This window comes from Dicentrarchus labrax, unplaced genomic scaffold (genome assembly GCF_905237075.1).
Source record: "Dicentrarchus labrax unplaced genomic scaffold, dlabrax2021, whole genome shotgun sequence".
In the NCBI taxonomy this organism is placed as follows: Eukaryota; Metazoa; Chordata; class Actinopteri; family Moronidae; genus Dicentrarchus; species Dicentrarchus labrax.
The window spans coordinates 484,544-505,867 of record NW_026136719.1 but is presented as its reverse complement, the minus strand read 5'-3'; the positions used below and the strand labels follow the sequence as shown (position 1 = coordinate 505,867).

At 38.9% G+C, this 21,324-nt stretch overlaps 1 protein-coding gene across 1 annotated transcript; it reads right to left on the bottom strand.

The window, feature by feature from the left end:
- Positions 1 to 7,233: 7,233 nt before the first annotated feature.
- On the bottom strand, positions 7,234 to 19,871 carry LOC127351841 (immunoglobulin lambda-1 light chain-like). The gene is made up of 5 exons (XM_051379805.1): positions 19,501 to 19,871; positions 19,091 to 19,408; positions 10,444 to 10,512; positions 8,627 to 8,935; positions 7,234 to 8,510 (listed from the first exon to the last, which is right to left on the bottom strand). Exons 1-5 carry the CDS (start codon positions 19,541 to 19,543, stop codon positions 8,245 to 8,247), a joined length of 1,005 nt encoding a protein of 334 aa, XP_051235765.1. The 5' UTR covers positions 19,544 to 19,871; the 3' UTR covers positions 7,234 to 8,244.
- Positions 19,872 to 21,324: the final 1,453 nt, after the last annotated feature.

The window sequence follows — 21,324 nt, the reverse complement described above, 5'->3', positions numbered from 1 at the left end:
TTAAATTATATATATATATATATATATATATATATATATATATATATATGTCTATTATAGTATGGAGTAATGTAACAAAAGTAATTTCCCCCTGGGATTATTAAAGGATGTCTGACTCTGATTCTGAATTGGTATTTTAACATCTACAAATTAATTATTTACCATCACTTTCTATATGTGACATTGTTTTTAACTGTTTCCAGACATCATTTTAATATTTTAGACTTTAAATATGAAATTTAATTGGATCACTACTAATGTATTTATCATGTACATTTTAATAAACAAAAGCAGCTCAAACACAGTGTAGTTGGGTTACAACTTATTAAAATGTATAACCAATTTAAAGCTGAATGATTTTAATATGAACACAATAAGTGCAATGCACCTTTAATATTTTTACTTACTTTTATTTTTACTTCACTTTATTTGCTAGTGATTAACATTACACCTTTTTTAAGAACAGTGATACAATATTCATTAAGACTAACATTTAGCCTCAGGTTAACCATTACCCAATTTTATAATTATTTTAAATTATGTTATAGAATTCATCTTTACTATGTTCATATATTATTTTCCAGTGAATCCCTCACTTTCAACCTGTAGTTATCAGCTCATACTACAGTTTATATGACAGTACTTCTATCTGTTCTGTGCTGCTGTGAAGAATAAAACCTTCACTCTGCTGCCCTCTAGTGTCTGCAACAACACACTGCTTCAAACTGTACTGCTACTGTCACTACTACTACAACTGTTTCTACTATTAGTGCCTTCTGACAGGGGTGGACTGGCCATCTGGCATACCGGGCATCGTCCCCCAATGTGGGCCGTTGACCCAATGTGGTCCGGTCCGGTCCGGTCCGCTATGTTTTTTCTTTTCTTTCTCTCTCTAAATTCCCTCCAGTTGGGCCAATTGGCTACAGAGGGCTAGCAGTGTGTTGCCAGCATCGACACATATTATTGGTCTATGTTTGTCATTGTCAATCAATCAGTGCTGTCAATCACAACACAAACCAGGGTGGGCGGGACCTCATGGCATGGGCCGGAGTGGCGGGACGGGCTGCTGCTGAGCTGAAGATGGATAACCGTAAGAAACTTAAAAAGCTGAAGTCTCTGGAGGTGGAAGCTGCTAAATGTTGGACATTGACAGACCTATTTGGTGCCGGGGTCACCACCCCAGCAGGTGCTGCTGCGCCCGGGAGACGAGCGAGTGGAGGCAGACATGGTGAGTAACGTTAGCCTGGTTTTTCCATTGAATGTGATGGGACCTCATTAACTGCATACTTGTGACAACATATTAGCCCAGAGTTGAAGGGCTGTGACTGTTGGTAGTTGTGCTTGATTTGGTTTAAATATGCCGAATTGTGATATTATGGGTTATTATTGTTCTAAGTTAGCCAACAGCTGCTTGTTGCCATAGCAACAGTAACCATTGACATGGACTGATGACTGGAAATAGAGATGCAGAATCAAGCTGTATTGTAAATACAGATGAGATACTTTGAATTGGAGCACAAAATACAAGTAAACCTAGAGGAAATAATGAGTTTAATTTGCAATATTTGCCATTGAATTTATTGTAATCTTTCAATTCATAGGGTTAGAGACTTAATAATGTCTCCATGTCCCTCTCAGGTTGAACACTTGACATGTGAGAGCCTGAGGAGTTGTTCCCCCTCCGTCCATTTTCAAGGACTTGCTCTCTCTCTGCCTCCACTTCACCACTTTTTGGCTACTGAGACGTCTCTGATTGGTTGAGTATGTCATGTGTCTTATAATGTGATATGAATTCATACTTGATTTGTGATGATGACTTAATAATGTTTCCATGTCTCTTTTAGGTTGACCACCCTATATATGAGAGCCTAAGGAGTTGTTTTCCCTCTGTCCCCTTTTGAGGACCTGCTTTGTCTCCTCCATCATTCACTGGGCCACTTTTGGGTTCCTGAGCTTATTTCATGTGGTGAGAGGAATGCAATATGTGTATGTTTAAAGGTTTATGTGAAGAAACATACTATATGTGTGATAAAATGACAATTCTGTCAAACAGGAGAGAGAGAGAGAGAGAGAGAGAGAGAGAGAGAGAGAGAGGTTATTATGCAACTTGTTTTGTCTCAGATTGAAACAAAAGGTTTGATTAGGATTATTTCCTGGTTGAAGATTTTCATATTGATGATTTGAATTTCAAACATCTGCATATCTTTTAAGTTCAATGAACAGTTATGCAGGTAGGCCTTAGGGCTCTTTTGAGACTTCAGTCATCCTTCATGACAGATACATTTGTTCACTAAGTGTCACTACATCACAAAAAGGCTACATGGCTACATATACTTGTCAGTACACAGATACTGAGTACAAGTTGTGTTTGCTGTTTCTTGCAGGTCATGAATTTGGTGAGGAGTGGAGCTGGCTGGCTGCGGACGAGGAAGTAGGGCAATATATACATGTGCACATACACGTATATGAGAATGCATATCTATTCAGACCTGTAATTCATGTCTTAGACTTTTTCACACAGCTATAGATCATTATTTGTTTTTCAATTCTCTATTTATGGTTTCATAATGACTGAGTCACCGTTAAAACAAATGAGTTTCAGCTCTAATGCTGCTACTGTCTGTAATATGTTTCTATTTAGATTATTTGTCAGGAGATTTTGTTATTATTGTCCCAGTCTGCTTTTAACTAATGCTGGGCTTACACCAAAAGATTTTCACAGTCACAGACTAAAAACTGAAAGGGTAGCATGAGGGTTCTTCCCGTTAGTCTCGTCCCACCCCTAGTCATGACATAACTTCTGTTGTGATTTGACACTATAATGAATAAAGACTGATTGATTGATTGCTATAGCTGTCAATTTTAGTCCTTGAGTTCATAGTTACGTGCTTTATTTGTTAACTGCTATCAAGGAATATGACTCTCCTTTGTAGTATGCATGAGAGGAGATGCTGCGAGATTTGTGGACTTCTATGTAGTGTCTGCTGATAATGTAGTGGGCTGGTCTGGACACAAAATGCCAGGGCTGAATTTTTGTCCCAGTCCACCCCTGCCTTCTGATGTTGTTGAATTCATCTCTAGTATTTTCTTTCTATTTTAGATTTTATTGTTCAATCACACAGTCATTGAGAGTTACTGTTGCTTGATCAAACTGGTGTTTATGTAGAGCAGGGCCAATGAGCAGCATCTCAGTTTTATCAGAATTTAGGAGCAGGAAATGATGTGACATGTATTTTAACACAGCAGGCAGCAGTCCTCTAATTTAATAAAAAAGAGGTCAAATGGTGCCCCGTGTGAGGCACAGTACTGGAGGCAATTATTCCTAATTGTGCAACATTAATATTTCAGCAGGTCGTCCACGAATTGGAAGGTTGTTGGTTCGATGCCTGGCTCCTCCGTTGCATGTCAAAGTGTCCTTGAGCAAGATACTGAATGAGTTAGTTTCTGTTCGATGGGTTTTGACATCACTGTGTGAATGTGTGTGAAAAGGGCCGAATGTGGCTGTAGTGGAAAAAGTGCTTTGAGTGGTCAGAAGACTAGAAAGGCGCTACACAAGTACAGTCCATTAACCTATTAGTATTTACCAGCCCTTTAGCAGCTATTTCACCTATGGACGATACACTCTAGCTCTCAGGATCACACATTGGGTTCACTCCTGAGAACAAAGCATCAGTGTTAAATGTGAAAACTGATTCACAACACAAGAGGGCGCCTTCATCCTGCTAACCAGGGATGTAGTGGAGGTTAAAGCACCTCAACTCACTTTGTCAGCTCAGTGATCTCCTGCTCCAGCTTCTCCTGAAGCTCTTTGACTCGACTCACTTCAGTTTCCTGCTGGGATCTGACCTGCTGCTTCACATCGGAGCTTCTTTTCTGGATGAGACGGATCAGCTGAGTGAAGATCTTCTCACTGTCCTCCACTGCTTTATCAGCAGAGCGACTGATAGCCTCCACCTCACGCTCCTCTACAGCTACAAAGGGACCCATCTTTGGCCCAATCTTTCTGACTGAACATGCATTTTTGTTGTTTAGTTGAATATTTTGAATACAAATTGTTTGTGTGTCTTGAGGGGTTAGCCAGAACCAGCCTGGTTTGCCACTGTGGCAGCTACATTAGGACTCAGCTAACAGCAGCTACATTAGCAGTAAGAGTTAAGGTAGGTAGAGCAGCCGGAGGACGTCAGTGGGAAAACCAGACGATATTTCCTTCATAAAATATGATGCAGTTTCACCCAAATCACTGATGAAGTTGTGTTTCTGTACAGTAATCAGTGAGCTCTGGCCCTCCAGAAACAATCTGCTCCGGTAGAGTTTGCTCTCTTTTAGGAGAAAGAGTTTTCAGGCTTTACTGCATTCTACAAAAGTACATTTCTGGGAGAGGTAGGGTTTCTTATTGTGCATTACATAGTTCTTAAGAAGGATTGAAAATAATGCTTCATTTTTTGAAATTCATTATTCACTTTTGGTCAGTGGCGGACTGGTGGCCTGGCCGCCCAACTGGCCCGCTCGGCAATTGCAGATGGTCGATACCAAAGGCTCGGTTCGGGTTGCGCTTGATTTTGAAATAAACAATCCGTCGTGCGGCTCATTAGGGGTTTCTCCCCCCTTAAACCAACACACACACACACCACCCACACACACACACACACCTCCTCCCTCACCTGTAGTTCTACATGCTTGGAAAATGGAGCGAGATCGACAGCCCAAGAGGAAAGGTGGAGCAGAGAGGGAGAGGCTTAAAAAGCTAAAAGCACTGACCACAGATCAGCGAAGTGCTGTAACATAACTGATGTTTGTCAGTAAGGGAGCAGGTCAGACATTAAACACTAGTGGAGACAACAGACACACAACCAGAGCCTATCCAGCACCACCAGCTTCATGAGGAGGTTAGTTCCACTTTGACTAATACAAACTGACTTAATAAAACTAATGTTTTAAGTTGTAACAAAGGATATTGCAAATTTTAGAATATTGTTAACTAACATAGACACAACATAATAAATTATATGAATACTGAAATCCTTGTATTATATTATTTCATTTAACCTTTACTTCACCAGGTAAAATCCCATTGAGATTAAGAACATATTTGTTGTTATATGAACATAACCAATGCTTATAAAAATGGTCAATTAGTGAATTTGAATAGATGGAAATGATGGGTGGCTTTTGGATTTTTCTTTTCAAAGGTGGAGAAGGGAGCAGTGTGAGTGAGTGAATGTTGTAACCTTTTCTTTTCTTTTTTTACTCACTGTGACTATTGTATCATATTTTACATTTCTTTCTGTGTGTGTTTGAAGTTTCCTTGTTTAATGTTACAGAGAATAAACCTACACATCTGCAGTGCGCCACCTGTGTACCTCTCACTGTTGCTATGATACTATGGTTGACACAGTGGTCAAATTTATAACTAGTCTGGTACCTGTTACATTAAAAATAGGATTGGTCTCAAGTTTAGGTGGATTAAAAGTGTAATAGTAAATGAAATAGAATAGAAATGTCAGTTTATGTGATTTGAGTACAGGTTATTGCAGCACAACAGAAACATTTATTTTGTAGGGGAAAGAAACAGAAAAAGCTGTGTGTGGGCGCATGTGGAGCCTTTGCTTTATTATTTTACACTCTTACATCGGTAGGCGCCCAACCTAACTCACTCTTGGTGTTTTGCGTTAATCGGGTGGTGGTGGCCTGGGATGGTACTAAATTCCCGGCCTGAATTATTGTCCCAGTCCGCCCCTGCTTTTGGTGATTAGAGTCATCTGGATACCCTTGCACTTCCTCTGACTAACCACAGGGTGGTGGTGTTTCTCTCTGATGTTTAATGTCAGCACCAGCAGCAAACACAGAAATCCACCATATGATAAACTTTAGTTTCCAATCTGTCACACAGCCATGGTGGAAGAGCTTATTTATTGGTGTGACACCTATCTAACACCGTACAGAGACATGTAATGTCACACAGGTCTCGTCTGGTGAGTTAAAATATGTTGTTATTCTTCCAACAGTGTTTCATGGTGAAAATGATCAAGCTGTTCAGAGTTATAACATAATAGAACAAACATCCCTAAAATAATATGAAATGACTACATTTGAACAAACTAATCAGGTAGAAAAGAAGAAACTGTATTAGTGAACAAACACAGATATGTGATGAATATTAATGTCATATACTGACAGACTGTTCAGAGGCCTCGATAGAGTTTGAGACAGTTGACAATCTTACAGATCGTTTTTTAATCAAATAAAGTTCATAAAGATTTGAGGTTTATGTATTTGACTAAAAATATTAATATAGTAAATACTGTAATATTAAATCAAACAGGGATGAATCATGGAATAATATGAAGTTAATAAACAAGAAACATTCATGAAACTTCACATATTGCTGATGATCCCCAGTAACTTCACTTCTTCCCTTCCTCCTAATATTATGAAATTCGACTTTTTAATATTTTATCAGAACTTATTGAGTTGAGACCATCATACAACTATCACCAATTCCTATTTTTTATTATTTATTACCAATTAATATTAAATTATCTAATAAATTATGAAATTGTGTATGTCAGTATATCAGCAAACAAAATAGGAAATAAATATCATTAGTGTAATGAGAAAGTACACCACATGTTATATGAACTCTGAACCTTCTTATAGGACAGAGTGACAGTTGTCTTGTTTGGTTTGGTTTGTCTTTATGTTTTGAATTATTAGAACTAAAACCAACTCTTTACACCTATAATACTTTAATACATTATATATATGGCTGTGACCTCCAGGTCAGTGGTCATTGGCCGACTGGTCATTTGATTTCACTCATTAGAGTGTGTAAGTCAAGACTGCATTAATTAAAAAAAGGATTGTAAAGCGTTACAATATTTGTGAACACACACTCATGTGTCTGGTTTGGTTTTTGAATATTTTCAGAATTAAATATTTAAGCAAATAAAAAGCTAAATTAACAGAACAACAGACAACCTGAGGAAAGACAAACAGCTACAGAGAGGGAGAGGAGTTCATGAGTGTGTACAGCAGCTGAATCTGTTCTCAGTGGTTATTAGGACTCATAAAAAACTGTTGACAGCGAATCAACACTTCCTTTCCTGCAGCAGACGGGCTGTGTGGGTTTCCTCTCTGCAGCCTCCTCACCGTTAGCTGCACTTTTTCACATTAATAACACAATGACAGTTACAACCATCGACTCTGGTTAAAGAATCATTCCAGGAACTTCAGTTTGATTTCAGCTCTCAGTACTCACTGTGAAAGTTGTCTTTAATTCAAACAGTTTTATTGATTCTGTAAAGGTGACAGTTTAAGTTTCTCCAGCCTGACTCCAACTTGTAACATAATACAACATATTAGGACATGTGGGAAAGGATAATAGCCTGCATACATTTATAACATCATCAATACACAGATCATTTCTAATTTATTGGTTCTTTTTAAACATGTTTCAAATTAGAATTTGATTGTAAATTATGTCAAATAGAAGGTTTTAAAATATGTTTTCTCCAATGTATAACTTTTGTGTTTCTTTGTGAAGCATTTTGTGATTCTGTCTTTAAATGTGTTACATAAACATATACATCATAGTTAAAGTATAATCAGTAACTATACTAATCCATTTAATCGTTATCAAACTGTTAGAATTAAATCACTTTTTATTGGTTTCTGGAAAATATACACAATCATCATTTAGCCAACATTCAAACTTCAGGCCAACTGATCAAGCCGCTGTATCATCATTTTATAGCAGTTGTAGCTTCAAAGCAGCTCGCTCTGCTGTTTGTTCATGTGTGGAAATAACAGTGTCATCAGCGTAGAGTTTTACATCCACACTGACACAATTATAAAAAGGGCTCAGCACTAAATCTAATGACACTGATTGTGTTTCTGCATTTTTTGCTATGCAGCCAAACTGAAATTCACAAATACAAAACAAGAACATAGAAAATATAAAAGGTAAATATCTAGCAGACAGGTAATGATTCAGGTTGTCTATGATTATACGAGTCACAATTAAAAGTGGAAATAAACTAGAGCATGAAACTAACACTACAGTAGCACAGAATTTACTCTCACTAACTGTAAATATATATATGTGTATGTGTATGTATTCATATTTTTTGGAGCACTTTACCGAACCTGTATAGAAAGATAGGTTTCCCAATGAACCACAACATTTTTTAAATCTAAATTGATATTTCTGTCTGCTGATCAAAGTGATAAATTAGATGAAACCAGTCAGTCAGCATGTGTGCAGTTGGTGGACGGTCCCTTGTTTCTGAGGATCATCAGCAGAGAGAGTCCACAGCAGTACACCAGACTCTTCACTATCAGCACTGTGTACATCAGACAGAGCAGCTTCACCTGGTACTGAGACGGGGCAGAAGCTGGAGGCGCTGGAATAAGTGATGGTGGAGGTGATGGAATAAGTGATGGTTGGACCGATGGTGGAAGTGACGGTGGAGGTGATGGTGAAGTTGTAGGTGGCGGAAGAGTAGAAACCTCTGAAACAGAAAAGGAGTCAAAAAGAAATGTCAGTCCTCTGCTCCTCTGCTCTCTTTGACAGTGTCTCCACATGAAGCTGAATCACTGCTGAACACAGTCACCAAACCTTCATTACCTTGTTTTATTTGGGCCTCCACTGTCTCCCCCTCGTGCTGGACGGAGCAGTAGTATTTATATGTGCTGCTCTCTCGCTGAGGGATCTGCAAGATGGTGGCTGTACATCCCGACTCTTTGAGCTTCAGCTGCTTTTTGTCAGCAGAGGTCACCTTCTCCAGAGGACCATTGTCCTTTTGTCTTTTCCAGGAGAACCGGACCAGAGGAGGAAACATGTCTGAGGCCACACACAGCAGGGAGCTCTTCCCCTCCAGGTGGGCTCTGGATGCTGCTGGGTACACGCTCACCACGGGCTTCACTATCTGCTCATCTGAAGTTTGACAGCAGCAACAAGCAGCACAGACACACATTCACACAGTCAACAGCAGCTTACAGCACTGCACTGCATTCAGTCTGATCCTGGAAACTACATGGACTCTGATCACTAAACTACTCATCAATACAGCACAAAGTTCACTACATATACTGGATTCACCTTCATATCAAATATATTTACCATCTAATGTCAGCAGATGGAATATGGCAAAAAAAACATTATGTATTATGTAATTCTTTGTTTAAATATTCAGTCAATTTACAATAATTTCACACACATTATGATTATTATAATTAATACTAACAGTAATTTCATACAATCATTACATTTACGATCATAAAGTAGATAATTGTTTTTCTATATTTACATTTACATGAAATAGAACTGTCATGTTAATGATTACAGAATGTATACAGTGGTCCATGCAGATGTGGTGGTCAGTAATTAGAACATATATTTACCACTGAAGAACAAATCAATATATCAATACAATATTAATTAGAAAGGTTTTACACATTTATCCACAATTACAATGAAATGTTCAGATACATGGAATGTTAAAGAATAGTGCCATGTGATATAATATAAAAAAAGGATTTTATTGATCTATAAATATAATATAATCAATATATATGTGCATTTGAATTTGTGTGCAGTCACATATAATCCTATATCATATGCATAAATATATATATTACTTTGGATGAATTCTATTTTTTTTAAGTCGAGTTCAATATTAGTTTTTCCGTCATGTAGAAATATCTCTTCAAAAGTCCTGAGGTTCATTTTACAATTTAAAAATGACAAATTATTCATCCTCATCTAATTTTCAAAACACATTTACTGACATATATACAATTATATTTGATATATACTATCTAATTTATAAAAGCAAGAGATGGTTCTGAATTGCTGAGTTGATCAAATGCTTTATATCTGTAACATTGCCAATATACTTTTTCATTTAAAAAAATAGAAACATATTAGTAAGCAGTAATTCTATTCAAATTGAAATATTATATTCAGTGTCCTTCTTTATGTATAAATATATTTCCATCATATAAAATACGATTGTCACAAGCTAAATCTCTATTTCCAAAGTATTTTAACTTATTTCCTTTTGAACATACAATTACTGTCATACATTAAACAATATCCAATATCATATATTATCTAGTTTCATTAAAACAGGAGATGGTTCTGAATTACTGAGATGATCAAATACTGTATATCTGTAACATTGCCAATATCATACTTTTTCTATATAAATCAGTTTGATCTCATGCAGAAATAAAGAATAACTTCAGTTGTGCAGTGAGATTTAAACATCTTTTCAGGAATTATGAACCTTTTTTATGTAACAATAGCTGCATGGCTGCAAGAATTCTCTACTAATTATGAAAAAACTAACATGTAAAGCCTGAAGCAGCAGAAACTCATTAAAAACACATTTTCAACTTGTTCAATAAAACAACTGAAGGAAAATGAAGGTTTATTCTTACCTGTTACATACAGTTTAGTTCCAGAGCCAAAGATGAAGTAGCCACAGTGAGAGAGACTAATACAAAAACCTGTCTGCTGTTGAATGTCTCTTTAGACACACTAGCAGTGTTGCTCTATGGATGGTAATGTCTGTCCGTCCACTACTTTGGTCCACATGGAATGGACCTGGACCAAAGGATGGATGGATGGACAAATAAAATCTTGTACAGACATTCTTGGTCCTGGCTCCTGGAAGTTGCTCCATGTCCTCCCTGATTCATATTCTTCATATACGTTTACAGTCTACCTATACTATTCATTCTATTGTACATATTGTTGTTTTGGTCTATTCTGTACATACAACATTTATTGTATCTCATCCTGGAAGAGGGATCCCTCCTCTGTTGCTCTTCAAGGTACAAAGTAAGTTATTCTGTCAGTATACAACCAAGGTTGCACAATGAAAAGAAAGTAGCAGGTGGGCTGGTCCTGCCGTTCTGGCTGGGTGGATCGTCTCTTTAATCCAAACCCCACACTTCCTTTGCTGATGACTGCAGTCTATTTCTGTCAGAGGTAATACGTGTTTGAGCAATAAAGCTGAAAACAGATTGAACCTAAACAGAGAAGTTTGAAGGAGCTAGCCTACCGACCGCAGCATCTGAATGTGCAGCCGTTCCCAAAGCAGTAGAAATAATCAGGAGTTTTCCACCTTGATTTTTCACCTGTTAAAGGGTTTTTGTGGAGTTTCTCTTTATCTGAATGGAGGCTGTGAGGATAGAGGGTGTCGTATGCTGTACAGATTGTAAAGCCCCTTGAGGCCAGTTTGTGATTTGTGATATTTGTTCATTGGGTGAAGGGATGAGTCTTAAAGTGGAGATGAAACAGTCAAATATACATACATTATAATATATAGATGATAATAATATATAATAATATATAAATGATCTTATAAAAGTAAGCCACTGTTAAGAAAATTGATTTATTAATACCTCCATCATTGTTTTCATCAAGCCTGCTGTCACAAGAATGGTTGTTTATTAGGAACGCTAGCACTACCCTGCACTACAGACGAGCCAAGCTAGCTGTTCAATGTTCATACAATGGAGTTTGACAGTTTTGATTAGATGCAAATAACTACTGACAAAGTCACAAACACACCGGCCCATTCCTTTGAGCCAATAAGAGCCAATATAGTGATAAGAGCGGTCCCCATGGAGACGAACAACAGCGGTGAAAGTTAAAGGATTCCTGAACTTGGAAGTAATACTGAGTGGTGTCAGATGTCCTGCTGAAAAATGACTTCCCTTCTACTTCTCTACTCAAAATATCTCATACGCTGGCCGTAAACAGAACATTGTCAGAGAACAAAACCAGGAAAGGACTAAACTTTTTACATGAATTTAACAACACTCATGCAGTGTTGTTAAATTCATGTAAAAAAGTTTAGTCACTTACTGTTCATATGAACAGTGTTTCACTGTGACTTACTTATGTAAGTAACCATTAACATTCAAAACCAGGATAACATAACATGCAATTATTGAAGTGTGCTTCTTTACTCCTCAAACACTATAGGCCTACTAGTGTGAGAGAAACTGCACCAAAAAATACCTCCTACTTACTTTAAACTCACAACTGAAATTAAATAAATTTGTTCAATAGCTTGCATTTACAAAATAAAATGTAACTTCACTCTCATATGAATTATCACATTAGTTCTTATTTTAAATTGGTAATAGCAAAATAAAACAACTTCCCTTTTATATACATCGGCATAAAATAATAGCCACAATAAACATGTTCAAAACACTGCATCATTATTCACCTTAGTTCACTCCCATAGATATTAGTACCGCCACTGCTTTTGTTAGCACACTGAGAAACAGAAAAATAACCCCAGAGCAGCTAAAGCCCTATTGGCACGGGACTAGTATTACCTGGGTGATTTAGTAATTACCCCACCACGTCTGTGTTTCGTGCGGCGCATTTGCACGGGATAATCGAAGTCTGTGTTTTAACTCGAATTTACTGACATTATCAATTATTGTCAAGGCTCTGCGTAAACTATGTGTAACAGTCTGTTACTGATCTGACGTTACTTTGCTGGTACTGTCGGGCCCACGGAGCACCGTGCACTCCTCTATACTGCCGAACAGCTCGAACATCAAATGTACAAAAAAAAACGTTATTTCACTAACGTATATGGAAATGCCACTTGTTGATCTGTAGCAGAGTACATAGCTTTACTTTTGTTTTCAATTATGTTTTGAGGTTGCCGACCTATGAACAATCACGGAGACATCAGGATGGATAACAGGGGGAGTTCAGAAGAAGAATAATCTGAGTGTTGTAAGTGCAACAACATTTTACAGTAACGTTAGGCCTGTAGACTAACGTTACATAATACTGTAACACTATATTCAGTGGTGTAGTGCAGGTATATGGAGTATACCCACTTATTTTTCAGTCTGCACTGGGCAGCCAAGTCACTGCTCTTCTTTAAGAATAAAACCATCCTCCCTTTTATTTTTAAAGTGCACATATTTTCATATCTTAAATGTCACTGTTTATAACAGTGCGTTTATCCTTTGCTAGACAGACCACTTAAAAAGAGAAAAATAGGGCCATAAATTAAGAGTATACCCACTTCTCCAGACACCACTACACCACCATGGCTATATTGTGTTATTAATTTATATGTAGATGTAATGTTAGATGTTATAGCTTCTCTATAGCTCAATGAAGAAATAAGTAGTAAATTATTACTGAGTGAACCTGCTCAAAATTTTGTTTGTGCTCAGCAGGTTCATCTGTGAGCCCTGACGATCTGTCAAACACCTCAAGGGAAAATGATGCAGAGGATGATGCATCCACTCAAGGCTCGGGCTCCAAAGCACCACCTCCACCTGCTGCTGAACCGAAGCCACATGGTGGGCTCTCATGTTTAGTAATGTTCTTGTGAATTCAGTAAGAATCAGTTTATGAAATGGATGATATGGTTTGAAGTAGATGCTACTTCATTGTCAAGGGTTCTCTGTTACTGGCACACTAAAACTTCATTCCTCTTACCATAGAAAATGTAAGCTTTGATGCATCAAATTGTTGCAGAATTGAATTGAATCACTGTTGCATTAAAATGTCCCATTAGTTATAGTTTTTACCAATTGAATATGCAAAAAAAAAAAAAATTGTTTTGTATCGCATCGCCGAAGAAAGGGCCGAAAAACCCAGATAATGGAGGCACTGGACAAGGGTCTGGACCGTCTCATACACAATGACAACACCCATGACTGCGAGAAGGAGCGGCTTGAATGGGAGAAAGAGGTGGAGAGAAATAGAATGGAGCTGGAGAAGAAACGTCTAGATTTTGAGTTGAAGAGGATGGAAGCTGAGGATAGAAGAGCAAAAGAGAACAGGGAGTTGATGCTCCAGATGTTTCAGTGCTTTAGACCCCCGCCCAACTTTCCACCTTTTATGACCCCTCTTGCATATGTCCCTCCTTATGCACCACCTCACCAAGGCCCGTCAAATGAGGGCATGGACTTTCCATCCACAGCCCCCGGACCCCCTGTCCCAGCAGCATATCCGGTGCACTACTATAATGACCCACCCAACTAGCTTTTTTATTTCTGCCTTACCACTTTGCAGGAAAGCCTTATTTGTTCTTGTTATGCCTTTAAATATTCCGTTGACTGTTTAAGTTCAAGAGTCATAAGTTGTGAAATTCTCTGATACTCTGGTATTGGTGCATCCCTACAGGAAAGCATTATTTTGCACATTTTCTATGTTTTATAACAGAGTATTTAATTTTATGTAAAGGGGAAAAGGTGAAACAACCGTTAATTTATAACAAAGTTTAAACGGAATGTCACTTGCAAAGTTCAGAAATGTGCCTTTATTTTGCACATTTTCTATATATTTTGTAACAAAATATTTTATTTTATATTTAAAAACTAACAACCAACAAAAGTTATAACAAATAAAGTTACAACTGAATGTGAATGTGAAGTTCAGAAACGTGAAGGATGCTCTGCACTTGAAATGAATGTTTTTTTTCCCAATCTCACGTGGGTCTTGACTGCATTGTTTGGGTATGAGCTTCCAAGGCCTCCCGGATGCACTCTGCTGGGGAGAGAGCAGGTACATCACCCTGCCCTGGTCCTGCCTCTGGCTGCTCCAACATGTCTTCCTGGTGTTCCTGGTAGGCAACCTTCTGCATTTCACAGAAGTTGAGCAACACTACACAAGCAGACACAATATACTTCACATTTTTGGTTTGAGAGTCATTTCTTTTCATAATGCATCGCAAGACGAGACGAGAAAGCACAAGAACTCCGGGGAAGAAGTGAAGTTAGTAACATGCATTAATGGGACATGAATGTGTGCAGAAAGAGAGAGGAAGGGAGGAGCTCAGTGCACCATGGGAAATCCCCCGATAGTCTAGGCCTATAGCAGCATAACTAAGGGATGGTTCAGGACTCACCTGATCCAGCCCTAACTATAAGCTTTATCAAAGAGGAATGTCTTAAGCTTACTCTTGAATGTGGTGAGGGTGTCTGCCTCCCGAACCACAACTGGAAGCTGGTTCCACAGGAGAGGAGCTTGGTAACTGAAGGCTCTGGCTCCTGTTCTACTTTTAGAGACTATAGGAACCACAAGTAGCCCAGCATTCAGAGAACGTAGTGTTCTAGTGGGGTAATAGGGTACTATGAGCTCTTTAAGATATGAAGGGGCCTGACCATGAAGAGCTTTATAGGTGAGGAGGAGGATTCTATTTTACATTTTACAGGGAGCCAATGCAGAGAAGCTAGTACAGGAGAGATGTGATCTCTTTTTCTAGTTCCTGTCAGTACTCGTGCTGCAGCGTTCTGAATTAATTGGAGCGTTTTAATGGACTTATTGGGGCAACCTGATAATAAAGAGTTGCAGTAATCCAGCCTTGAAGTAACAAATGCATGGATTAGTTTTTCTGCATCTGTCTGTGATAGGATGTGTCTAATTTTTGTAATATTACGTAAATGAAAGAAGGCAGTCCTAGAGGTCTGCTTTATGTGGGAGTTAAATGACAAATCCTGATCAAAGATAACTCCAAGATTCCTGACAGTGGTGCTAGAGGCCAAGTTAATGCCATCTAGAGTAACTATGTCTTTAGACAGTGAGTCTCTAAGGTTTTTGGGGCCAAGAACAAGAATTTCGTTTTTTTTTTTATTTTAACATCAGAAAATTGCAGGTCATCCAGGATTTTATGTCCTTAAGACATGTTTGTAATTTAGATAATTGATTAATTTCATTGGGTTTGATTGATAGATATAACTGCGTATCATCTGCATAACAGTGAAAGTTAATGGAGTGATTCCTAATAATGTTGCCTAAAGGGAGCATATATAAAGTAAATAGTATTGGTCCAAGTACAGAACCTTGTGGAACTCCATGACTAACTGTAGTATTTATTGAAGATTCATCGTCATTCATTTCTAAGGCACAGGATACATGCAAGTTGGTGCTTTGAAGGTGGCTACAGGGATCGGAAAATTCACATTCAGTTAATTTAATTCAGGGGTAGGCCTACATTTTATGACAAATTGAAGTACTGAAAAAATGTTGGCATAAGAACAGTGTCATGTCTAACCTATTAAGAAATCTTAAGGGATTACATATTGATTTGAAAGTTCACTAAACCCAGCCCTGACTGACACACAATGTCACCGACCACAACTACTAGTACTAGAAAACAGACGGCTGTCAATATTGCTTGCATTTGCCATCAGGAAGGTAAGGTAATAGCTAATTAATAGCTTGATAATAGAATGGGTGATGAGAGGTTATGCAAAAATGTGATTATTTTTCCTATTATTGGTTTGCCTGGTCTCTGTGTGTAATAATGCATGTAGAACCTCAACCTTGTAATACAATTTTTTTTAGGACAACCTGGGCTATCAGAACATGTATGCTGCAGTGATGTCACATGAATGTATAAATAACTATATGACCATAAAGACAAAAGAAAAAACAAAACGGAAGATTTAGATATGGATATTTTTAATATATTATTATATATATTAATATATTTTTAATATAATAATAACTGGTGAGCCTGTTGAAAGGTAGAAACATGTTCCATCTAATCATCTTTCGAGATTACGCTCTTCTGATGGATTTGAGCTTGCTCTTTCTGCGAATGGGTCTCCATGCTGTGTACCTAGATGAGCCTCCTGAATTTGCACCCAAAATGCTGTCAAAACTTTCATTTATAATTGCCAACGCAGCCTCCATAATTCTCGACCGGGAAAAAGGCAGAATAAAGGCGCGGAAAACACAAAAAACCTTAAAAAAAACAAAAAACGACCCCAAATCACAGAGATGCCGATTCACACGGGACTAATATTATCACATGACCTCTGTGTTTGGCAAAATATGGTAGGTAATTTGCGGTGGAATTTTTACTTTACAAATTACGGACATGGCAGATTTGCACGGGATTAAGATCACAGACGACCTCCGCAATTATTACAAATTACTAGAGGTCCCCAGGTAATACTAGTCCTGTACGAATAAGGCTTAAGAGGGACACGTTTCTCACCGTTGCTCTGTGTTTCAAAGCCGAGCACGTTGATGTCGGGGCTTGCAGCGGCTCACAAGATGGAAGCTAAATGGTTAGCAGACGTAACTCGTCTCCTTCGTTCAGTCACTCGGCTCCGGACTCCCAGTAGGTAAGTGCACTGGTCTTATCTTTCTCCTATCACAGTTTAACTCCAGCTGCCCTCCTCCTTGCGGCTGAGATCCCAGAGAGCCGGAAAAACAACGCGCCTGCACTTCACCTCCGAGCTGACAGGCTGAACGTGGCCTGCGTAGCCCCTGATTGGCTGTTGAGGGCTGGGTACCCCCCACGTTAAAACTTTGCCAATGTAAACAAATAAAAAAAAACAATAAATACTCTCTTCTAATTGCATGTTTTTCCACCTAGGCTACACCAGGTTTAGAAAACAAAAGCACTTTGGTTGAGGTTAAAGATCATGATTTAGGTTCAGTGTTAATAATGCTGCAGTCACTATGAGTGGACAGTGTATTGTAAGATTGTCTATTTTGATGGAAAACAAATGAAATTGGTTGTCAGTGAACATTTTACTGATACGTTCACTATCAACATGTTTGTGACTTCCCAGGTACGTTAATGAACAACATTTCCTCATTATGTTCATAGAAAACGTCATTCAGTCGGCATTATGTTTCCCTCAGAACGTATTTGCTGTTGCAGATGAGTTGTATAGAAACCTCATTTCTAGGAGACCGGGCTGAGGATGCCATGTTTTTTAAAGCTGACTTTGCACTAGCTCATAAGGTAAGCAGTGCTAACAGCGGCTCACATCATCATAAAATATCAGAACTAAAGCAGCCGCCTGTAACAGCTCAGAAACAGCAAGTTTGAACCTAAAAGCACGACTCACAGGGAGACAGGGTAAGATAAAAGTTGACTTTTACTGGAGGCAAAAGGCAGACAAGGGTCGAAACCAGGTAGACGGTCAGAACAGGTAAAGTGATCCAAAAGGGGGGCAGGCAGAGAATCATCAAACTGTGGATCAAGCAGCAGGTCAGGAAGCCAGAACAAAGGCTGGATAGCTGGGTGGACAAAGCAGACAATCTGGCAAAGTATGGCTGGAAATGGGGAACAGGTGAGCAGGTGGGCGGGGGAAGGTCAGGTGAAAGGGGTTACTGCAGGGCAGGAGGGAGTGGCTGGATGTGGGAGTCAGCTGACTGGGACAGGTGGAACAGTCTGAGGCCATCTGGTGGACAGGTAGAGAAATGGCAATGAAGGGGCTGGAGAGGTGGGAATGTGGCTGAAAGGAGGGACAGAGAGGCAGAATGGACACCAATAAACACAACTGAGGCAGACATTGTGACACCCATCCAGTGAATCTGTTCATTCTTTGTGTTTATTCAGATATTAAGCTACACTTTGGCGCCGCTTTGAGTAAGAAGCACTCGTGTTTTCTTCTGAAATATTGGCTGTAATTTTGGCGAGCTTGCTGTGTAGCGGTGGAGCATTGATTCTGTGGAAATAGTGCAGGATGAAGCTTTAGCTTTCTGTTGAGCAAATATTTCATTTGATCATTTCTTTTTGAACACAGAGTCCCAGGGGGTGTAGAGAGATTCCTGCAGGCGCAACCCGGTCTCACTCCCAAGTGGTCAAATCCTGCAGCTCGGTCAGTGGCCCTCCGCTTCAAAATGTGACGCTGTAGGTATCCAGCAGCAGAACAAAGAGGAGGATCTGAATCTTTATCTCAAACATCTTCTTTGGAATTTGTTCTTCTATTATACAAAATGACTTTTACTTTTCATCTGTTTCTGTTTAGTTTGTACTTTTATTGTTTTCTCTTGATTTGATTTCATCATTGTGCTTCTGTTTGTATCCTTTCTCCTCACTGTGTGGAACAACAATAAACCTGCTGAAATATCTGATCAAAATATCAATCAATAGAATATGAAATCAATCCTGACAGCAGGAAAGAAAATCAGTCCCTCAGTTCAGTATGTTTGTGACTCTGGCTGAGATGGAGGTGAAATATGTGAACCTGGGCTGTGGTTTACTGCTCTCTTCCTGTCACACACACTGTTTGACATCTGTTGGTTTTTGTTCAGGCTGCAGGGATCATTTCTCACTGTGGGGACCAGACTTCCAACAGGCGCAGTAGTAGGTGGCTGAATGACTGAGTTTAACTGTCTGGATCTGCAACTCCCAGCCGTTCTCTTTATTCACAGATGAGAAATCATCTTTCTGAGGATGATTGTAACCTGATTCAACTCGACCGTTACTCTTATCAATATACAGAATCAGTCTGAATGTTTCTGTGTCTTTCTTCTGGTACCAGCGTATATTATCACTGTCACACTGGCCAGTTCCTCCACAGCTGAAGGAGACGGTTTGACCAACTCTCCTGGTCAATGTTAAATGATCCTGACTCAGCTCTGCTGCCATGGCAACCAGCGCTGTAGAGAAACAGACAGATAGATGAAGGTTAGTGTGACAGTGTTTGTTAAAGGTTGACTTTGTTGGCTCCTGATTGGCTGGAAACACTCACCTGAACACAGACAGCACAGAGCAGCAGCTGGGAGGAAAAGCATTTTGTGCAGTGGTGTTTCCTCTGGTGAACCTGGGGAGAAGTGGCGCTCTGATGCAGCTGAGGCCAAACAAGGACGAGCTGTGAGATCAGACGAGGGCCACGTGGTTTCTAACAGGTCCTCAGACCTCCCATCAGCCCCTGCGGCCGACAGATAAGGCTGCCGCTGCTGATTGACAGCTCGGCTGAAGCTGCTGTGTGCTTTTCATTTCTTATTGACACTATTTCTCTTTGTTTTATTCTCATTATTTGGAGCTTTTTTCTGGATGATTCTTTTTTCCCAGACTTCTCTGTTTCTCTGAACTGATTCAGTGAGAAGTTTCTTCGTCTTGATTTGAATCTGACAGCAGATGAAAAATCTGGGTGACGATGATGCAGAAATAGAAAAAAGCATTCCTGTTGGCACAAACACATTCAGGTTGGTGGTGAATTTAGTAACACAGACTGTTATCTGTTGTTTAACAGCTGGGATGAAAATACAAAACTACAAATCCACAAAACTCCTCAACTGTGATTTGAAGCCTTAAACGTCCCCTTACATTTCTGTCATTTCATTTCATCATTTCATTTCTAGGACACATAAAACCTTTTCCACACACAGTATCACATCTTTATTGTGGATTCTGTTTGTAGTGCCCCTAATGCTAACCCAAAGGAAGTAGTAGTAGGGCAACTAACATCTAGCTAGGTCCGAGGTGTGGTGCCTTTAATAGCTCAGGACGAGTTAGTATGGGGATCGAACAGTTGACAGTATTTATTGCCTCACCCAACAATATCAACAGCAATTTAGATGGAATGAAAATAAAATCTAAACTAAAATAGAGCTCTCTCAGTTGTATAGTAAAATAAAAGAAATAGTCCTTTAAGGAGTCTGATATTGAGTTCAGAGTTCAGGGTTCAGTTCCTGATCCTTGTACGTGTGTGCACTGAGTCTGCTACTACCCGGGTAGAGTTAATAGTGTGTACGCAGTCTTATCTGTTCCTGAATGGGTAAAGTTGTCTGTGTCTGGTCGTGCGGCGGTCCTCACTGCGTCCCCGACCCTCCACAGTCACTCTGGGCTCGCCATCATTGGATCCTCTAGATTCTTTCTGGTAGCTCAATAAACCAACCTGCACAAGTAGTGCGAGTATTAAGTTACTCTGTTCTGTTCTTATTTCTAACATGAGACCTCATTAACTTATTTTCTTAGTGCATCAATAACCAGTGACTAGAACATACTTTGTTGACAATGGAATGAATTACCACATGTAATAGCAACTGGTACTTTAAGCACCAACAAATCTTAATCATGAATTTCTATAAACCTCAACAATTGGCTCATGCGCGTAAAGCTGCATGCTGCCTGTTACTCCAGCCTTTGAGTCTGCTTTTTTTAACTTCTTAACTTTTATTCTCTTTTTGTTCATTCTTATTTTTTTCACTGTAACTCTATGAAGTCCTGCCCTCTCTAACGAGGTTGTTTGAGAGAGTTTTTGTGTTTTAATAACGCTTCCACCGGGACACGCTGCCGTTGTTTACTCCAGAGAACAGCTGAACGCACTTATGCCTGCGACCACTTTACACTTGCCATTTTTGCATATTTGAAAGTGGGACTTTAAATTATACTATATATATATATATATATATATATATATATATATATATATATATGTCTATTATAGTATGGAGTAATGTAACAAAAGTAATTTCCCCCTGGGATTATTAAAGGATGTCTGATTCTGATTCTGAATTGGTATTTTAACATCTACAAATTAATTATTTACCATCACTTTCTATATGTGACA

Coding starts and splice junctions, on each gene's coding strand:
- LOC127351841 (XM_051379805.1), bottom strand. CDS start 19,543: ATGCTTTTCCTCCCAGCTGCTGCTCTGTGCTGTCTGTGTTCAG. Junction 19,409..19,500: donor TCTGTGCTGTCTGTGTTCAG/GTGAGTGTTTCC, acceptor GTTTCTCTACAG/CGCTGGTTGCCATGGCAGCA. Junction 10,513..19,090: donor CTGCGCCTGTTGGAAGTCTG/GTCCCCACAGTG, acceptor AACAGCAGACAG/GTTTTTGTATTAGTCTCTCT.